The sequence below is a fragment of the Camelus bactrianus genome, chromosome 17, assembly GCF_048773025.1.
Source record: "Camelus bactrianus isolate YW-2024 breed Bactrian camel chromosome 17, ASM4877302v1, whole genome shotgun sequence".
Classification (NCBI taxonomy): Eukaryota; Metazoa; Chordata; class Mammalia; order Artiodactyla; family Camelidae; genus Camelus; species Camelus bactrianus.
In genome coordinates, this window is record NC_133555.1 from 31,492,743 (window position 1) to 31,513,475 (window position 20,733).

General features: G+C 35.5%; 1 protein-coding gene and 1 non-coding gene across 12 annotated transcripts in view; one reads left to right on the forward strand and one right to left on the reverse strand.

Moving 5' to 3' along the window:
* The window catches only part of SFMBT1 (Scm like with four mbt domains 1), a 98,608-nt gene that overhangs the window by 39,509 nt on the left and 38,366 nt on the right, over positions 1-20,733 (forward strand). For 4 of the 11 annotated variants that reach the window (XM_074344675.1, XM_074344674.1, XM_074344671.1 and 1 more), the window contains 2 exons: positions 9,440-9,594; positions 16,318-16,412. In XM_074344675.1, coding sequence (XP_074200776.1) covers positions 9,567-9,594; positions 16,318-16,412 — 123 coding nt within the window. In that variant the 5' untranslated portion in view covers positions 9,440-9,566. Of the gene's footprint in view, positions 1-123; positions 264-286; positions 1,112-3,545; positions 3,699-9,439; positions 9,595-16,317; positions 16,413-20,733 lie in introns of those variants that run through there. The other 7 variants (XM_074344668.1, XM_074344669.1, XM_074344670.1 and 4 more) reach the window with 7 other exon arrangements.
* Positions 11,527-11,630, reverse strand: LOC123612580 (U6 spliceosomal RNA). Its single transcript, XR_006719868.1, has one exon. It is a non-coding gene; the product is annotated as a U6 spliceosomal RNA (small nuclear RNA).

Genomic DNA, 20,733 nt, shown 5'->3' on the forward strand with positions numbered 1-20,733 from the left:
AACCAATAGTTGAATGGTAGGAAAAATAACATTTTTAGGGAAAGAACAGAAAAGGAGAGGAGTCATTATTTATGTTTAAAATATTTAGATACTTAACCAAGAATTTCTGTATATTTAACACAGGCACTTCTAGTTTTTAGAGGATGTTCACTGCATAGATTAATATTTGTGGGTAATGAAGTCTACAAAAGCAAATAACAAGGTGCAACTGATTTCTAGTACTGACCAAACAAAAGGCTGCCAGGCCTCCTGCTGAACAACAGGTAAGTAGACTGTTCTGCCAGTTAGGGTGTTGGTTTTACATCTTGCAAATGAGTTTAATTGTTGGATTCCTAATTAATTAGCATAATTTAGGCTGTTTTTCTTTTGTCTAATTAATATTTTATACTGAATTATTTTATAGATTTCACGTGTTTGCAGCATATCTCCCATAGTAACCAGAGATTTGCTCCTTTCTGGAAGCACTTATTTTAAAAGCTACTGAAAAGTTATTTTGTTTTCTAAATAATTTATGCTTTTTCTAAATAACTTATACTTGTTCCTTGTATCATTCTTATTAAATGTGCAGCATGCTTCTTTGGTTTATAGACCGCGACATAACCGCCCAGTGTTTTGCAGTAGACTGTCGCCATCACGCTGTTTCCTGGGGATGCCCCAGGGGGCAGCAGCATTGCCCTGGAGTTGGGACGCATACTTAAGAGACTGTTTTTTTTTTTTTTTCTGATCATGCTATGTAGGTGCATATAGTGATTTTGAGGAGTTGTAGCCTATCCAGAGTTCCTTGGCATTTACAACTGATAATCTTTTTTTAGGGCCTTAAATTCTTTTTAAAAATTCCAGTGAATTAATTGCACAGCACATATGATTATAGTCCAGGAGACTGCAAATCTGACATAAAGCTTTTAAAAATACCTGTGAGCTTAATATAACAAACAAAGCAACAAAACCCCCAAAGCACCCTGCCTTTTAATCACGCCCTCTGTCGAAAGCTTTGAGGACAAAAATTGAAAGTTGAAGTTTGTTGACCGATTGGACAGAAGACAGCCTCCAAAAGGTCTGCAGACATCAGTCATTACAGCTTGCCCTTGGTTTTCTTCTTGAGGCCTCTGGGGTAAGGTCAAAGCCTGTTACTCTCTTGGGACAAAGGTTTTGTTTGTGTGCTTACCTGCTGATTCTAAGGTTTTTGGTGTTGCCTGTTGATCACTAATTCTTTTTTAGCCTTTTGACTGTTCTCTAAATTAAGTGTCATTCCATTCCATCAAAGAAGAATTAATAAAGGAATATAATTTTTAAAATATATACTATGTATAACTTTGCTAGGAGGAGTTACGATATTTGATAAGAAGAATGAAGAGGGTATTTCAACTACTTATGGACTGGGAGTTATGTTAGAAACAAAACATATCTTCATTCTAGTAAGAGGCTTGTTAAAGCAATAATAACTAATATTCTTTGGGGGCTTACTGTGCTATAAACTTTACATGCATTAATTGATTGAATAACCAAAGTAGCTTTACGGGCTAGGTACTCCTGTTAACAACTCCATTTTACAGATGAGGATCCTGAGGCATAAATTGCTTCTGTAACTTGCCCAAGGCCACACAGCAAGCAGCTGTGTAACTGGGGCTCAAGCCCTAGCAGTCTGGCTCCTGAGGCCACATGCTTCCTCACCAGGACTGCCCAATTACTTTTGATATGGTATTGATCTTTCATACATCTTGATTTTCTTTCTTTTAGAGGCCTAAATTAATCTCTTAAAATATTTTGTTAAACTTACTGTACTTTTGAAAGTTGTAGTGTAGGTTCATTAGCCTCTAAAATTTACAACCCCTAACTTCCTTAACTGGGAAGATGTGGTTGTATGGAAACATGAGGGTGTAAACATATTTCTAATATTCTAATGGGTAGGATTTATTAGAATTATTTATTTATTAAATTATCATTTAATCTTCACAACAGCCCTTCGCCGTATGTATATTCTCTATTTTAACAGGTGAGGAAACTGAGCTAGTGAGTGGGTAGCCTGTGGAATTTAAGCTGGGTCTCAATGTAAATTTGATCAAGTGTCTTGGAGTTTTAGGCCACCTTTACCAGATGCCTAGATTATAGTTATATGACCCATTCTTCTCGATCCTGGTAATTGGAGGGAGAATAGGGGAATAAGGATATCAGAATCCATAAATAATTTAAAATATTCATTATTTTGTTCCCAGCTCCATTTTCCCTTTTTATCTCTTACAGTAGTTTTTGTTTATTTTTTGCTTTTGGGGGGCCAGAAATCAGATTTTGAATTTTGACTTAAATCTTCATTGAGTACTTCTCTGTGTTTAGTGTACTCTTTAAACTTATTCCTTAGAGGTATAGCAAAATTTATACTGAAGGAACACTTTCTCTTTCAGTTTACACACATATATCTTTTTCTTGAGAAATTGGAAATTTTCCAGTTTGCTTAAAAGTATGATTTGCCTGCCAGGTCTTTTTACTTAAATATTCTTTGGGATCAAAATATATAATTTATTAGCTATATAACAAAAACTGCTTGCTGTAGAGGTACAGTATATGAAATTATCTGAATATTAGTTTAAGTTAAATTTATTCTTTTACAGTTTAAAAATAATTTATTCTATCAGAGTTTTAGTTCAGTGATTAATCATTTGATTTTGTAATTCATTAATGTTATTCATTGCAGTTCATAATTAATGTTAGTATTGATTGAGTACCAACTATGTCTTAGGAGCAGAGATTTTTGTCTGATTCATTCATACTCTGCTCTGGTGCCCAGCACAGAACCTGGTACATACTAGATGTTCAGTAAATGTTAGTTGAATGGAACAATGCATATTATTATGGAGTTTACTTTCTAGTGTATGTTTATATATAGCATTGCAGGGACCCTAAAAAGTAGAATACATAGTCTGTAATCATTGTAATGGGATATGTTTGCTGACCAGAGCTGTGGCAAGGTGAACACTGGGAGATATTAAAGACTACAGCTTTTGAAATTATCTTGCTTCTCTTAATTAGGAATGAAAATAAATTTCCCAGAAGCTTCCTAGTAAACTTTCTCTTTTTTTTTTTTAGCCAGGACTGGGTCACATAGCCATGAGGAAGGCTCAGAGCAAAATAGTTGTCTGACAGAGAGGAATGAGACTGCCTAAGCATGATGTATTATGTGGAACAGGGGGCTTTTCCACCCTGAACAAATGTGGGTTTGGTGGCGAGGAAGAAGGAAAAGCATATTAGGCTGTATAAGTAGTGACCATTACAGAATTGGAGAGAGTCGAATCTGGACTGGGCATAACTTTGTGCATTGCTGTGAAAAAAGTAGTTTCTAAGTGTATAAAGGAGTAAAGTGGGAATTTAAACCTGTTTGAGAAAAAACTTTAATCTTAACACTTTAAGCAAAAGTCTCAGTTTATCATTCATTTAAATAAGTTTATCATTCATTTAAAGACTAAGAACATTATATTTCTTTTTACATGTGTTCATTAATTTAGAGTTTTTGTTTTAATTAGGCTTTTATTCTTTCATATGACTTAATCTAGGTAAGAGCCTACTAGAATAATGTTTTGGAAGAAGTTCATTAATGGCAGCACCTATCAAGATACCATCCAGACTCCTGGTTACTCAAAATTCTAATACAGCAGTGTAGAACCTTGAAGTTAAATAAATGAGTAACCAAAGAACCAAGAAAGAGTGTAAGTCATTTATGGCCATCACTTTGTGGTACAGGATACAGACACCTCACAGTCATCCTTACAGTCATCCTCAGCTCCAAGAAAAACCAGGAAAATTAAAGGAGTTCAGGCTCAGGAATCAAGACTAGGGTTTAAACACTGCCTCTGGTGTTTTTCTAGCTATATTTAATTTCTCTGAACCTCAGTTTCCTCATCTGTAGAATGGGGTTATCATCTGTGGGGTAAGTAGATGGTTAGGGTTAAATAAAATATAATTTAAAAATGGTTAACGCTTATATTATGCTTACCATGTATCGTTGGGCAGTTTTATTTACCGTAGAACACAAAAAAGTGCCAGGCACACACATAGTAGGTATTCAGACATTACTTCTTTCCTTTTTTTTTTTTTTTAAATAAATGGTTAACAAACATTTGTTGAGTTAGAATGAAGTTTCTGGTCTGTCATTTGACATGAGAAGGCTGAGAAACAGCAACCATGAAATTACAGTTTCAAGGCTTTTCATAACCAAACGTAGTCTGTTCCTGTAATCCTTTTATAAAATTAATGAAATTGGTAAATTTGACTGTGTTTGTGTTGGTGAATCAGTTACCTCTTTATTTAATCAGAATAAAGACATATTGACTGTTTCAACATGTGCTTATGTTACTGGCTCCTTTAAGTAAAGCCAGTAAATCAATGAAAAACGTGATAATATTTGAACTCTAGAAGACCTGCTATTTCTGCAGCTTACAGGATAATATAAGGATAAGTAAATGATTTTTAAATGCCTCTGCCATATTTTGATACAGTGAAAGATAATTTCAAAACCTTGGTTTAGCATTTCCTCGATTGCTGAGGAAACAGGACTGTGAAGTGGCCTTACAGCTGTGAACCAGGGATTTATAAATTGGTTTACATGAAATTTCCAACCTCATAGTATGATTGATTCAGTTTAAAAAATTATTTATGTCTGAAATTTTTGAAAGATGCATATTTAAAAAGGTTTAGAAAAATAGACATTTAAGTGCTTTTAATGGAAGATTTGTGGATGTTGAAATTGGGGTTTTAAAATAAGACAATAAGAGAGCGTAAATTACTAAACTGGTATGAGGAAATGTGTTCATGGAGGATTAGTGAACCTAGTAAGACAGGTGAAGTGTAAGAGTGGGACTGAAGCTGCTAAGAAAGTTCCCAAGGTGTGAAGTAAGGATTGAACCTCTTCTAGGTGTCATAAAGAGTTGTTATTTTGCTCAGATGAAGGATAGCATATGAAAATAGCTTATAAATTGGAAACACTGTACATAGTGATAATTATACTTTTGTTGATTGAAAAAAAAACTTCCCTGAAAACAGAAAGAGCAATCCTTTAATAATGAAGAAAGCAATCATACTGCTGTTTCGCACTGAAAACCCTAATTTTTCTTCCTCAAACAACCTCTCCTTCAGATCTCCCTTTTTCCCTAAGTAACAATTACATCCTTTCTATTGCTTAGACCAAAAACTTAAGAGTCAGCCCAGATACTGCTTTCTCTCATACCCCACATCCAGTGTCTCTTCTCCTCTTCTCAGCATTTCTCCTGTTCCTGTTCTGGTTGTAGAAAATGCAAGTTAAAATTTCTCTCTAAAAGGTCTGTATCTATTTGTGGTCTTCAACTGGTGATGACAACATTCATATCTCCATATCTTTACCCATATTGGATGTTATTGATTTTTTTTTGCCAATGACTTAATTTTGGCTGTTGATGTTAAACATTTTCATATGTTTGTAAGCTATTTGCATTTCTACTGTAAAATTTTTGTTCATATCTGACTTTCTCCTACTAGATTTGGTCTTTTTCGTTATTGATTTATAAGTGCTTTCTGTGATTATGGCTATTTGTATATTATCTATGCTGGAAATGTTTTCTTCTAGTCTATAACTTGGCTTTGAAAGTTGTTAATGGTGTCTTTTTCTAGAGTTCTAAATATTTAAGTAGTCAAATGCATCCATTTATAGCTTTTTTAAGAAAGTCTCTACTATACCAAAGTTATAACCATATTCTCTTATGTTTTCTTTTAATTTATTTGGAGTCTTGTTTTTCATGTTTTGCTCTTTTAATTCATCTGGAATTTATTTATTTTGCAGCATGAAGTAAGGATCTATTTTTTTTCTTCCCAGAATGGATAGCTAATTCTTTAACATTATTTATTTGTTCATCCTTCCACGTATGATATGGGATGCCATTTTATCACAAACTATACTCTCATATACATGGATCTATTAACTTCATTCTATTTTATTAATGTGTTTGTCTTTTCTTGCACTAATACCACACCATTTTAATATTTTGATAGAAGAAACTAGCTTCATCATCTGTCATCTTTTACAAAAATGGAGCTGGATTGTACATTTTTCTCTTTGGATGTATTTTAAAATTAGCTCATCTAAGTGAATGAAATGGTCTGTTAGGATTTTGATTGGGAAGGAGAATATTTCTCTAACAATTTCAATGGCTATGTAGTAATCCATGTGTGCCATATTTTACTTAAAAATTTCTCATTGCTAGTCCAAAGTAACCCTTTTAAAATAATGCCTCATAATTTGACTTTTATTTCTCTTTTAAAAATTTTTTTGTTTGTTTTATGAGGGGGAAGTAATGAGGTTTATTTATTTATGTATGTCTGGAAGAGGTACTGGGGCTTGAACTCAGGTCCTCATGCATGCTAAGCAGGCACTCTACCGCTGAGCTACACCCTTCCCTGTAAATAGTCCCATTTTAATCTAATTTTTTAATCTACTGTTTTTTATTTTGATGCCTACATAAGTGTAAGTGTGGCGAGCACACAAACTATATAACCTTGGAATTAACTGCATTTTCATTTGATATGGTTTTTTTTTTTTAATTTTAACTCAATTTATTTGCCTTAAAAGCAAATGGAAATGGAATTACACTTGAAACAAGCAAGAATTAGAACACTATACACGGAAATAGAAACCCAGATACGATGGTGTTTTAAACACTGTGCTTCCCTCCTTCCTGAATGGATTAAGAGCACGTTCTTAGGGGTTTGTAGCTGGCATTGTATAGTGACCATGCTAGTCATACTCTGTTGGCTGGCCAAGTTTGGGTATCATTCCTTTTCACAGAAGAGGGGACAAATCCTGGTTAGGTTCAGCCACTAACGATAATCCCTTTCTCATCGCCAGCAATTGGTTTGGAGTGGTCATTGGAGGACTCAATTCTAGAGAGATAAAGGAATAACTAATGGGTTACTACTGGAAAAGGTTTCTTCAGAGATTCAAGGAGTCCTGCAGGGTGAAGTGGAATCTTCCTGAACATTTCTTTATCTGGATGTGATTCCTGGCTCTGTCTTTCAACAATGAATTATGATTTGCGTGTGGCAGAGCAGAAAGATGGGAAGAGTCTGGGACCTGGGTGATGCTGTTGAGTCACTGAGCCAGCTAGCTGTCTCTGCACTGTTTCTTTTGTGAAAGACTAAATTTATTTTTAAGCCAATTTGATTTAGGTTGCTCTTAGTGATAACTGAAGATACAAAGTTGCACTTTTATAGGAGTTAATGCAGTTGAGAAGTAGATGTTAGGCAAGTCATTTATTTTGAGGTGTTGATACAGAGATTATCTTATTTTCTGTAAATTTTTGTATAAATAGTTTGAGCATTAGGAATCAACCTGAAACAATTAAATGTGTATATTTTCTTTAATATTACTGAGCCAAGAATGTTTGAAACTGATACAAGATCAGGTGTATCTTTCTTTGATGATGCATGACATAAATTTTGTTCAGGTTAATTTATGTTATTCACGGATCACTGTTACCCATCACTTTCCTCCATGTTTGTCTTGACGATCGTGAGTGTGCTGCATATCAGGAATTCAAATTTTGGTAAAGTGTATAGTTTTGTGTAGGAACTATATATTCATAGTATATTTGTAAATATCTTTTCAACAAAGGTTTCCCACACTAGTGGGAAGTGGCCTAAATACACAGTATGCATTTTAAGTAAAATATTTGAGAAGTTAAAAAAAATAAGCATCATAGTGCGGGAACCATGTCTCTCTTGATTGCTTTACTTTTATCTTCTAGAATAGTGGATGGTAATGGTATTTATTTGGTAAACGAGGAGGGGTGAGTGAGTTAGTAGATGGAATGGTACAGTTTGAATGTCTTGGGCTTGTAGAAAAGTAAACTGAGAGAAGAGAGCATACTTAGAGGCTTTAAATCTCATTACCAAGTTTCTATTCAATTGTTACTATCTGTGAAAATGTGAGTTTCAGTGCTTATGTTACATGAAGAGATTTGGAATAACTGGCAGTTACCTCAAATGGGATACCCATAATTTAAGTTATTAAAATATTCTCTATGCTTGTTATGAAATGTAATTTTAAAATCTGAAAATGATCTTACACTCATTTTACGGATTTTAAAAATGGACATAATAGGGTTTATATAAGATTGCAGTTAGTTAGCAGTAGAGCTGGAACTAGAACCTGGATTTTCCTGTTACCCAGCTCACTCTGTTGTACTTTAGGTAGCTTATACCTTTTCAAAGGGTACATTAAAATTTAAACTAACTTTTTCTTACTGTTTAAAAGATTTTTATGAGACTCTATTGCTGGAGGTCTAATACACGCTCAGAATCTTTTTGAGAGGTTCAGTGGTGTTTGCTCCTGTAGGTATCACCCTTGCAGCTGTGGCTGTTGAGTTCCTGTCCCACCTTGACAGTTTTCTGCACTGTCCCCCTTGCAGTTAGTTCATGTCACCCTTCCTGCAGCAGTTCCTTCCCCCCTTTCATTTACTCATTCTCATCTACGAGGCATATGTATAGGCCTTAGATTGTTTCACATGTATGTAAAGCAAAAATAAATAGATTCATCCATGCTGGAACATGGATAAACTTCAAAACATGCTAAGTGAAAGAAATCAGATGCAAAAGACCACATATTGTATGATTCCATTTATGTGAAATGTCCAGAAGAGGCAAAATCTTTAGCGAAGGAAAGCAGATTAGTGGTTGCCTGAGGCTAGTGATGGAAAGGGGAAGTAGGAATGAAGTTTCTTCCCAGGGTGATGGGAATCTTCTAAAATGGGATTATAGTGGTCGTTATACAACTCTCTTAATTTACTAAAAATTACTGAATTGTACACTTAAGATGGGAAATTTTGACACATGAATTATATCCCAATAAAGCTGTTTAAAAAAAGAATAGTTGGTTTCAGAGCTTATTATGAAGGGTTTGGGCTCTCTTTATAAGTGTAATTTTAGACAAATGTAGTTGATACTTTTTGGTTCTGCATAATATTCTTGGTAAATGGAATGGAAAGCTAGATAAAGTAGTATGCTGTATCCTGAATCTTATTCACTGGGGAAGACAGATCATTGAAAACTAACTTCTCCCCCAACCGGAATTCATTAGAAATTGAGAATAGGAATTGTGGTAGTCAGTATTATAATCTAAGTTGAAAGGGTAGTGATTCATATATCTTTATTTGTTGTGATTTTTGGATAACTTATCAAGATCTCGATAGCCCTTTCTCTCTGCCTTTGTCTCTCTCTGTCTCTCTCTCTCCCTCTCTCCACACCTGCCCCCCACCACACACTGAGTCTTTAAAATTAGAAAAGGTGTCAAATTTTTTTCTCTTAATTCCATCTATTCTGCCCGTATGTTTTTGTTTCATCTACCCTCTTAACCCACTGTATAACCCAATATATAAACATTGGGCTGCAGCCTGTTTTATGTGTTTTTTTTTTTTTTTTCCAGCTCTTTCATTTGGACCCTTGGATGCCCACTGAAGAGATGCTTGAGACCTGCAAGTAATCTTCAGATTGTATCGGAACCATAAGGCCTGTCCTTTGTGTGGGGAGGAGATAGCCCATGTGCTGTGGAAATGAACGGGGAGCAGCAGACTGATGCAGGTATAGGCTTTGCTGAGCAGAATCCATTCAGATGCAGGATTACATTACTTACCTGTGTTATGCTGTCTGGCTTGTCTTTTCTGCCACTAAACAGGGAACTCTTTGAAAACAAGAGTTGTCTTTCTTTGAACCTGGTAGAGAACCTGGCACTAGGTTCTCAAAATGTTTGCTGAAAAAGTAAATAACTTTTATGAACAGGCTTTGTTTAAAAAAAAGTTACAAATGTTAATTTATTTTGAAATAATTATTGATCCATTAGAGCTTGCAAAGATACTGACAGTCCTTATGTACCCTTCACCGAGTTTCTACCATAAGTTACATCTTACCTAAGTATAGTACAATATAAAAGCCAGGAAGTTGACATAAGTATAGTGTGTGTAGTTCTCTGTCGTTTTATCACATGTGTAGATTCCTGTAACCACCACCTCAGTCAAGACACAGAACTATTCCATCACCACACAGCTCCTTTGTACTGCTCCTTCGTAGTTAAACTTACTCCTCTTCCCCAGTGTTCCCCAAACCCAGATAACCGTTAAAATGTTCTTCATCTCTATAATTTTGTCATTTCCAGAATGTTACATAAATAGAACCACACAGTATGTGACTTTTTGAGGTGGACTTTTTTTTCACTTAAAATAATGGCCCTGAGATCCATCCAAATTCTTGCCTGTATCAGTAGTCTGTTCCCTTTTAGTGCATGGCAGTATTCTGTGGATATACTGTGGTTTGGTTAACCACTCATCTACTGCAGTGCATTTTGGTTGCTTCCAGTTTTTGGCTTTTATAAATAAAGGTTCTATGAAAAATCCTATATGTAAGATTTCATTTTTCTGGGATAAATGCCCAGAAACACAATTACTGGATCATATGTTTAATAAAGAAACTGCCAAACTACTTTCCAGAGTGGCTGGCTGTTCCATTTTACAATCTTACCAGCAATGTATGAGATACAGTTTCTTCACATTCTCACAACCCTCTGGTATTGTCACCATTTTATTTAAGTCATGCTGATAGATGTGTAATGACCGCTTATCCTGGTCTTACTTTGTATCTCCCTAATGGCTAGTGATGCTGAAGAGGTGTTTGCTTGCCATCCCTATATCCTCTTCAGTACAATGTCTTCATATCTTTGGCTCCTTCATTAATTATATTGTTGGCTTTTTAATTAATAATGAGTTTTTAAACTATTGAGGTTTCTTCAAAACAGCTTTTCGAAGTACTTTTTTTGAGATATAATTCACATACTATAAAATTCACCCTTTTAGAGTACCAATTCAGTGGTCTTTAGTCTATTCACAAAGTTGTGTGACCAACGCTACTATCTAATTCCAGAATATTTTCATCACTCCTCAAAAGAAACCATTAGCAGTCATTTCTTACTAATCCAGTCTCTGGCAACCATCTCTACTTTCTTCCTATGTAGATTTACCTATTCCTACTTTCTTTTTATTTATGTTTATTTGGTACATCTTTCTTATCCTTTTGCTTTCAACCTGTCTAAATCATTGTATTTGAATTAAGTTTCTTATAACAGCGTATAGTTGTTAAAATTTTTTTCTTTCCCATCTTGTAATTGGTGCATTTAGACCCTTTACACTTAATGTAATTAATGATATGTTTGGGCTCAAGTCTGCCATTTTTGTTCATTTGTTTTCTCTGTTTTTTGCTTCTCTCTTTTCCTGCCTTCCTATGGGTTACTTGAACATTTTTTTTAGAATTCCATTTTGATTTGTCTGTAGTGTTCTTGAATGTATCTCTTGGTATAGCTTTTTAGTAGTTGCTCTAGGTATTACATTATATATACCTAACTTGTCACAGTCTGCTGGTGTCATTTTATTAGAGTGTAGTGTAGAAACTTTACCTAATTTTTTTTAAATTATTTTTTTATTGAAATATAGTCAGTGTACAATGTTGTGTTCATTTCTGGTGTACAAAAATATGGAATGCTTCACGAATTTGCACGTCATCCTTGCACAGGGGCCGTGCTAATCTGTATAGTGTTCCAATTTTAGTATATGTGCTGCCGAAGTGAGCACAAAACTTTACCTACTTTTATATCTCTTTACTTTCTCTTATTTGTAATACAATTGTCTTAAATATTCCTCTGCATGCTTTGAGAACATCAGACATTGTTAAAATTTTTGTTTCAACTGTCAAGTATAATTTAGAAAATTTAAGAGGAGAAGGAAAATGTGTCATAGTTTCCAGTATTTTACTCTTTCCTTTGTTCTTTATCCCCTCCTGATTTTCCACGATTCCCTCTTCTGTCATTTCATTTTGGTTTATAGAATTTCCTTTAGCCATTTTTTTTAGAGTAGATCTGTTGGTAATAAAATTTATTAGTTTCCCTTCATCTGAGAATATCTTGATTTCACCACTCATTATGGAGGGATGTTTTTGCTAAATATAGAATTCTGAGTTGAAAGTTCTTTTCTTTCATCTCTTGAAAAATATTGTGCCTTCTGGCCTCTGTTTCTGGTGAGAATCCTGTCTCCTGCTACTCCCCTTAAGAGAGGTATTGTTTCTCTTCCTGCTTTCAAGATTTTTTTAGCTTTCAGAAGTTTGACACTGGTGTAACTTTGCACAGATTTCCTTTTGGGTTCCCTTTTGGGTTTACCTTTGCAGTTTTCTTAGCTTCTTAAAACTATATAAGGTTATGTCTCTTGACAAGTTTGGAACATTTTCAACCATTATTACTTCTAGTACTTTTTAATACCCTGTTCTCTTTCTCTTCATTTGGGAGTTTTTTTGATGACAGTTTTGTTAGATCTTTTGTTACTGTTCCAACAGCTTTGTGAAGCTCTTTTCATTTTTTTTTTTCAGTATTTTCTCTTTGTTGTTTAGATTGGGTGTTTTCTGTTGCTCTTTAATTTTAGTAGTTCTTTTCTCTGTCTTCCCCATTCTCCTGTAGAGCTTATCCATGGAGGGTTTTGTTGTTGTTGTTCCGGTTATGTATTACCAGTTCCAAAGTTTCAATTTTATGCTGGGAAGGAATGAAGGATGGGGATAGCTCCAACTTAAAGTGCCACAAACCTGACTTTTCTAACAGAGGTTTAGTAACTTGTCTTGGGTGGATGCTTTTCAGTTTGTTCTGTGCCTTCAGTTAATTTCAGAACTTTGAAATGGTCAGTTTTCATTGTTAAGCTAGTATTTTGGCTGCTTTTCTGGAAGAGTAGGTTCACTGAAGTACTCTGCCATTTAGGAAGTTGATTTGTTTTCCTTTGTTTTAAGTGGTATTATTAACTCATATATATTATTTATATAGATGTATATCTATAATGTAAGTATATGAGTTTGAATCCATTGCTGTCATTGTTTATTTGATGATAAATGCCCCAGTCTAGAGCAGTGAGAGTTCTTTTAGATTGGTTCCTGTGTTCTTTTGATGTGATGCCATGTATCTTTGATAGTTCTAGTCCTTGCCTTCCGGTGTGATAAGATTTCGAGGTTCCTCCTGCATGTTTCCTGCCCCCAAACTTGCAATCTGCCATTTCTCTGAGGAGCTCTTTTTTTCCCCCCAAAGTTCATATGATATTTAGAGACTACAACCCAGGTTGTGGGGTGCCCATTGATAGCAGATTGCCATTTCTTCTACGTATTATCCATAACCATAGCTGGAAAGTAACACATCTTTTGAAGAGCAAAGAAGATCGGATGGTTTCATCTAACCTTTACAATTTTAATTTAAAATTACAGGGTTTTTATTTCTTTGATATTATACTTGTGTCTCTTTTCTTTTGGAAATGTGTTGTTTTGTAATTGTGTTAATATCATTACTTACTTGCTTTTATCCTATAAAATTCCTATAGTTTTTTCACAATAATGATACTAACATTACAAATACCAATAGAATAATAGTGTGCAGTTTAAGGTTTCTTTATGATTTTTGCCTTTAAATATATTCCACTGGGGTTTGCAGTCACAATTTTGTGTTTTAAATATGACAGCTTTTCTTTGTGGTTTTGCCACCAACTGTTAAGGATATTTGTTTAAGTTCATTTTCAATTTTTAGAATTTATTTGATTTAAATATTTGATTTAAATTGTGTAAGTATATCCAGAGTACAAAGTCAAAGTGACATAACAAAATTCCTACTTTCAGCCTGATAGTATTCATCCTTTTTATTCTTCTCCATATATATAACTAGTTTCATTACTTTTTATGCTTCTATTCATTTTTTAAAATGTAAAAATATGTTCATATTGATCTCTTTCTCACCTTATACAAAAAACAGAAGCTATAATGGAAGCTGCTCTGTATTTTGTTTCACTTAATATATACTGGAGATTATTCCACATCAGTATGTGGAAATCTCATTCCTTCTTACAGCTGTGTGGTAGCCGGTTCCTTATTGATGTACCCCTGGATTGTTTCCAGTCTTGGTATTACAAATAGTGCTACAGTGAATAGTTCTGTACATGTGTCTTTTTGTATTTTTGCCAGCATACCTTTGGGGTAGATTCCTAGAAGTGGGATTGCTGAATCAAAAGGTAAATACTTATGTAATTTTTCTAGATATTACCAAGTTCTTTCACTAGGGTTGTATCTTTATGCTTTACCTGCTTAATTACAGCCTCACCATGGAGTATGTTGCCAAACTTTGGGATTTTTCCCAATCTGATATCTCAGTGTAGTTTTCATTTGCATTCTTCTAAAATGAATAAATCTGTACATCTTTTCATATGTTTAAGGGCTGTTTGTATTTTTTTAAATAAATTATCATTTCATGCTCATTTTTCTCTCATAATTAGTCTTGTTCTCAGGTTTTAGGTAATTTTTGATGTATGAGAGATTTTAGTCCTTTAACTTACTGTTTTTATTGTCATTGTTTTTTTATTTTTAAATTAGTATGCTGTTTGATGGAATAGGGTTCTTGCTAAGGACCATGACTGTCCAGCCCTGTTATGTTTTAGTGATGGGATAATTTACTTCCTGCTGGCTCACACCTCAGGGATGCTCCCAGTAGTCTTTGTTGGCTTGTTGTATTTCTAATGATAATGTATTTTTCTGCTTTTTTTGATTATAGCCATCCTAATGAGTGTGAGGTGGTATCTCATTGTAGTTTTGATTTGTATTTCACTAATGAGGTTAAACATGTTTTCATGTGTTGTTTCATTTTTGAAAAGAAATAAAACATAATACAGTTTAAGCCTCTTTTGTACTTTCCTTCTAATTCTCTTCTCTCTGTCCACAAAGGTAGCACTGTTAAGGTTGATGTATATTCTTCCCATCCTTGTTTTTATACTGTTATTGATATGCATGTATTTATAAATATTATACTGTAAAGTTTTGTCTTGAAGCCTAAATTGTATCTTGTGCTTTTCATTCTGCATCTGCCATTTTCACTCGATGTGATTTTTTTTTTTGAGATTTATCTGAGTCAATATAGTTCATTCATTTCAGCTGCTATATAGCAGTACTCCATTGTAGGGTTGCCATAATTTATCTTTTCTCCTACTGATTGCTTCTGTCTGTTGCTGTTAGAAACAGTGCTGTGATGAGCATCCTTGTATTTGCCTCCTTGTGTTTGTGTGAAGCATGGGTTCCCCAAGGGTATACTCATTCAGCAACTGTTTATTGCAGACTTGCTAGCGCCAGGCATTGTTTTGGGCAGTGGGGATACATCAGTGAACAAAACCCCACTCTTAGGGAGCTTATGTGAATTGGGATTGTTGGATTCCAGTAGATTATCTAATGGGGAAGATAAAAAGACATGTGGTATACTGTCAGGTAGGAATGAATGCTATGAAGATAATGAAAGCAGAGGCTGCGAGTTTCTACTTTAGATGCATACTTATGGAGGCCTTTCTAGTAGCCTTTCTGGAGAGGTGTTTGAGTAGGGCCCTGAAAAGTGAAGCTGTGAATAACACTGGGTAATGAGTCTTTTATTTTTTTAATTGAGTTATAGTCATTTTACAATGTTATGTCAAATTCCAGTGTAGAGATAATGAGTCTTTAAGCTGAGGAAATAACAAATGCAGAGGCTTTGAGGAAAGAACGTGGTTAGAGTGAGCAGTGTCCCTCAGTGCCCCTCAAGTGCAGTGAGCAAACGAGGCTGTTTGGGGTGCAGCAGCAGGGTGTGCAGCTGGGGTCAGATCACATAGGGCCTTTGCAGTCTCCCAGAGATTTTAGGTTTTATAACAAGATGTGTAAGGTGATACTGTGGTTAGGCCTTGGACTAGAGAGACAGCAGAGAAGTGGTAGGAAGTCATTAGATAAAGGTAATAGGTCTAGAATTTTCTGATGGATTGGATGTAAGATGTGAAAGAAAGGGAAGAGAAAAAGGGTAACTCCACATTTTTTGGATTGAGCCAAAGTATCAAAGTATCTTTTACTCAGTTGGAGAGTACTAAGGAAGAATCAGATTGAAAATTTAAGTTTGAAATGCCTATTAAGTATCTCAAATATTTGGCATTATATACTAAATTATAATCCAAAGTGATGTGATAGTTATACTCTCACTAGCTTTTTGTGATCCATTAGGGTGAATCCCAGACGGATCCCAGCAGGAGACAGCATGTCACACTTCTGCAGTGTTGAGGTTGACTGATAATCAGTGCACAAAGGGAATGTATCATTTAAACAGGACAATTATTTTGTGTGTAAAATCAATAACTTGTGAAGTAAATTGTACATTGAATTTACTAAGTTTATGCTGTTACACCTTGAGTTTTCATTAATTAGATCTTACCTGTTTTTGTTTTGTATTGTTTTTAATTCCAGATGCTGGATCCGGTGTGGAAGAAGTGGAATTAAGCTGGGAAGATTATCTAGAGGAGACAGGGTCCACAGCAGTTCCCTACGGGTCTTTTAAACACGTGAGCAGTAATTTTATTTGCTTTACTGACTATATCTCTTTTTCTTTGACTCACTGTACCATCGTTAGAGAGTTTAGAGTTATTTTAAGGTTGAGTACTTGAAAGAATCTGAGTGCTTTTTCTTTTTTCTTCCTTTTACCACTCTTATTAAGAAAATGACTTATTGTAAAACCCTTTTTGGTGTTGTGTATTTTCTGCCACTCAAAGTGAACTTGTCTTTTTGGCCAGTCATGAATATTCCTTTATTTTTGGCCAGTCATAATTTGAAGAAAATGGTTTATATTCTTGTACAGGCATGCCTTGGAGACATTGTGGATTTGGTTCCAGACCACCACAATAAGGCAAATATCTCAATAAAGCGTGAGTCACATGAATTTTTTTGGCTTCCCAGTACATATAAAAATATGTTTAAACTAAACTGTAGTCTTTTAAGTGTGCAGCAGCATTAAGTCTTAAGAAAATATACATACCTTAATTTAAAAATATTTTATTGCTTAAAAATGCTAGCCATTATCTGAGCCTTCAGCAAATTGTAATGTTTTTGCTGGTGAAGGGTGTTGCCTGGATGTCGATGGCTGCCGACTGATCAGGTGGTGGTTGCTAAAGGCTGAGGTGACTGTAGCAGTTTCTTAAAATGTGACAGCAGTGAAATTTGTCACATGGATTGACTCTTCCTTTTATGAATGATTTCTCTGTAGCATGCAATGCTGTTTAACAGCATTTTATCCATAGTAGAACTGCTTTCAAAGTTTGAGTCAGTCCTCTCAACCCTGATGCTCTTTATCAACTAAGTTTATGTAATATGCTAAATCTTTTGTTGTCATTTCAGCAGTCTTCACAGCATCTTCACCAGGAATAGTTTCCATCTCAAGAAACCACTTTCTTTGCTCATCCATAGGAAGCAATTCTTCATGCACTGAAGTTTTATCTTGAGGTTGCAGCAATTCAGGCACATCTTCAGGCTCCACTTCTAACTCTAGTTCTCTTGCTGTTCCATCTCATTTGGCAGTTACTTCCTCCACTGAAGTCTTCAACTCCTCAAAGTCACCCATGAGGGTTGGAATCAACTTCTTCAAAGTTGTTGTTGTTCTTCTTCTTTGACCTCTTCCCATGAATCACAAATGTTCTTAAAGGCATCTAGAATGATGAATCCATTCCAAGAGGTTTTCTATTTTCAGATCCATCAGAGGAATCACTATCTATGGCAGCTATAGCTTTATGGAATGTATTTCTTGAGTAATTAGACTTGAAAGTTGAAGTGACTCCTTGATCAGTGGGCTGCAGGATGGATGTTATGTTAGCTGGCATGAAAACAGCATTAACCTTGTTGCCCAATTCTGTCAGAGTTCTCAGGTGACCAGGTGCATAGTCAATGAGCAGTACTATTTTGAAAGGAATCTTTTTTTCTGAGCAGTAGGTCTCAACAGCAGGCTTAAAATATTTGGTAAACCATGTTGTAAACAGACGTGCTGTTATCCAGGCTTTGTCGTTCCACTTATAGAGCACAGGCAGGGTAGATTTAGTATAATTCTTAAGGGCCCTAGGATTTTCATAATAGTAAATGAGCATTGCTTCAGCTTAAGGTCACTAGTTGCATTAACCCCTAACAAGAGAGTCAGCCTGTCCTTTGAAGCTTTGAAGCCAAACATTGACTTCTCCTCTCTCACTATGAAAGTCCTAAATGACATCTTCTTCCAAGACAAGGCTGTTTGCTCTACACTGACAATCTGTTATTTAGTGTAGCACCTCCATTAAGTGTCCTAGCCAGCTCTTCTAGACAACTTGCTGCGGCTTCTACGCCAGCACTTGCTCTTTCACCTTGCACGTTTATGTTACAGAAATGGTCTCTTACCTTCAACCTCGTGAACCAGCTTCTGCTAGCTTCAGACTTTTCTCCTACAGCTTTTTCACCTCTTTCAGCCTTCATACAATTAAGGAGAGTTAGGGCTTTGCTCTGGGTTAGGATTTGGCCTAACCATAAACCTGAATCAGCATATGGTGAAGGGCTACCAAACATAGTAAAGATAAAGCATGGGTATAGGAAGATACTGAGAAGGGATGACTGGCTAGCAGAGCATGGACAAAACTGGTAGAACTCAGATCTCCAGAACAATGGAAATGGATGTACAAGCCACTGGCAAGAGTTTTACAGGACCAAATTTGGCATAAAGGAAGGAGGGAAGACAAGGCTGAAAAAAGAATTAGATATAAACCACATTTGCAAAGAAGAGTCTAAGATAGTGAAAAAGCCTTCTTCAAGGTGCATGTCTAGTGGAGAGAACTGTACCCACTATGGGAAAGGCATAAAGCTTTACCTGGGGCTTCTAGAACAAAAGCTTCAAGCTGATAGGGGAAGGGATGTAAACCCTATTAACCTCAGGGTACAGATGAGGACTCATTGCAGCCTGGGGACAGAACAGAAGAAATCCCACCATCCCTGGCAGACAAGCAGGAATACATGCTGTAACATCAGAGGTCCTCTACAGTTGGGGGAAGGGTAGGATCACTGAGAAGTTTCCACCCTCAAGACCAAGGGACACAGAGTCTTGCTAAGACTGAGACTAAATCTCAGAATGCTTGTCTCCCACTAATGAGTTAGAAAATTGTGGGTAACAGAGGTCTATTTGTGGGGGAGAGTGGAGAGACCGTCATTAAGAAAAGTGTAGTCACAAAAGAGGTATAGTCACAAAGAGAAGATCTAAATCTGAGGGTGGAGCATCAAACACTGAGAGAAAATACTCTATGGTGTATATGAGCTTACACTTTAAATACTAGAATTACACTAGAAAATCCTAGTGGAATTTGAAGACTCTGGTATTTTGTGAATAACCATAGCAAAAACAAAATCCAAACCCAGCTCCACTCCTAACTAGATTGTTTTAACCTTTTCTCTTGAACTTAAGACCTGAGAAGAAATATGCTAATTTCCAGGCGTAAATGCTATTTGCCTCCGTCTTGATTGTTCCACACAGGTTGTCTAGCTTTCAACCAGAAATTGTGGGACACACAAAGAAGCAAGAGAGACACAGAGAAGCAAACTGTCAAGAGACAAAGCAGTCAACGGAATCACTCATATGACTCAGATGGTGAAACTATCAGAGAGAGAGTTTTAAATAACTGTGATTAATTTAATATGTTAAAGGTTTCAGCAGAATAGGTGGACAACATACATGAACAGAAAAGGAGTTTCAGCAGAGATGGAAACTATTAGAAAGAATCTAATAGAAATAAAGAAATGAGAAACATGGTAACAGATGCTGAATGCCTTTGACAGGCTTGTCAGTTGCCAGTTGACTTGACACAAATGAGGGAGGAATCAGTATACTTGAAGGCAACTCAGTAGAAATTGCCCACACTGAAATACAGAGAGGAAAAAAAAGAGTGGGGAAAAACTAGACTAGAATACCCAACAGCTGTGGACAATATAAAAAAAAGTCTAATTTGAGTGTTACTGGAATCTCAGAAGGAGAAAGGAGAGAAAGTGAGGAAGAGATAGTGGCAGACAGTTTTCCTAAGGAAATACACTATACCACAGACCAGAGAAGCTCAGGCAGTGCGAAGCAGGGTGAATAATAAACAGCAAACAGAATGCCTCCAGGTACATCATATTCAGTTTACTGAAATCTGACGGGAAACAGAAAATCTTGAAGGAAGCAAGAGGGGGAAAAAGAGAGGCACGTTCCATATAGAGGAACAAATATAAGAATTATAGTGAAATTCTTTTCAAAACTGTCCAAACTAGAAGACAGTAGAGTAAGGTCTTTAAAGTAAAGTGTTGAAAAAAATAAACCTATCAACCCAGAATTCTAGACTCAGCAGAAGTTTCTCCCAAAAGTGAAGGAGAAATATAGACCTTTTCAGGAAAACAAAAATTGAAAGATTTCATTACCTAAAAAAATATTAAAGGAAGTTCTTAAGGCAGAAGGAATTTGATTAAGACAGAAGCTTGGGTCTACAGAAAGAAATAAAGAACAATGGAAATGGCATACATACAAACTAGATATAAAGTTCATTTTTTCTGTTTTTTTATGTCTCTAAAAGTTATCAGTTTGAAACAAAAATGGTAGCAATATATTATGTTTATAGCATGTATAAGTACAGTAGCACGAAGGATGGCAGGGAGGATTTGGGAGTGTATGGTTATAATGTCTATGCAGCACATGAAGTGGTATGGTATTATTTGTAAGCAGACTGCAGTTAATTAAAGATGTGTATTAAAACTCCTCAATTTTAAAGATTTTTTAAAAATTAAGTGCTTCCTCAGTGTTGTATACTAGCATTCTGCATTTCCAGAACTTTTGCATCGTCTCAAAGAGAAACC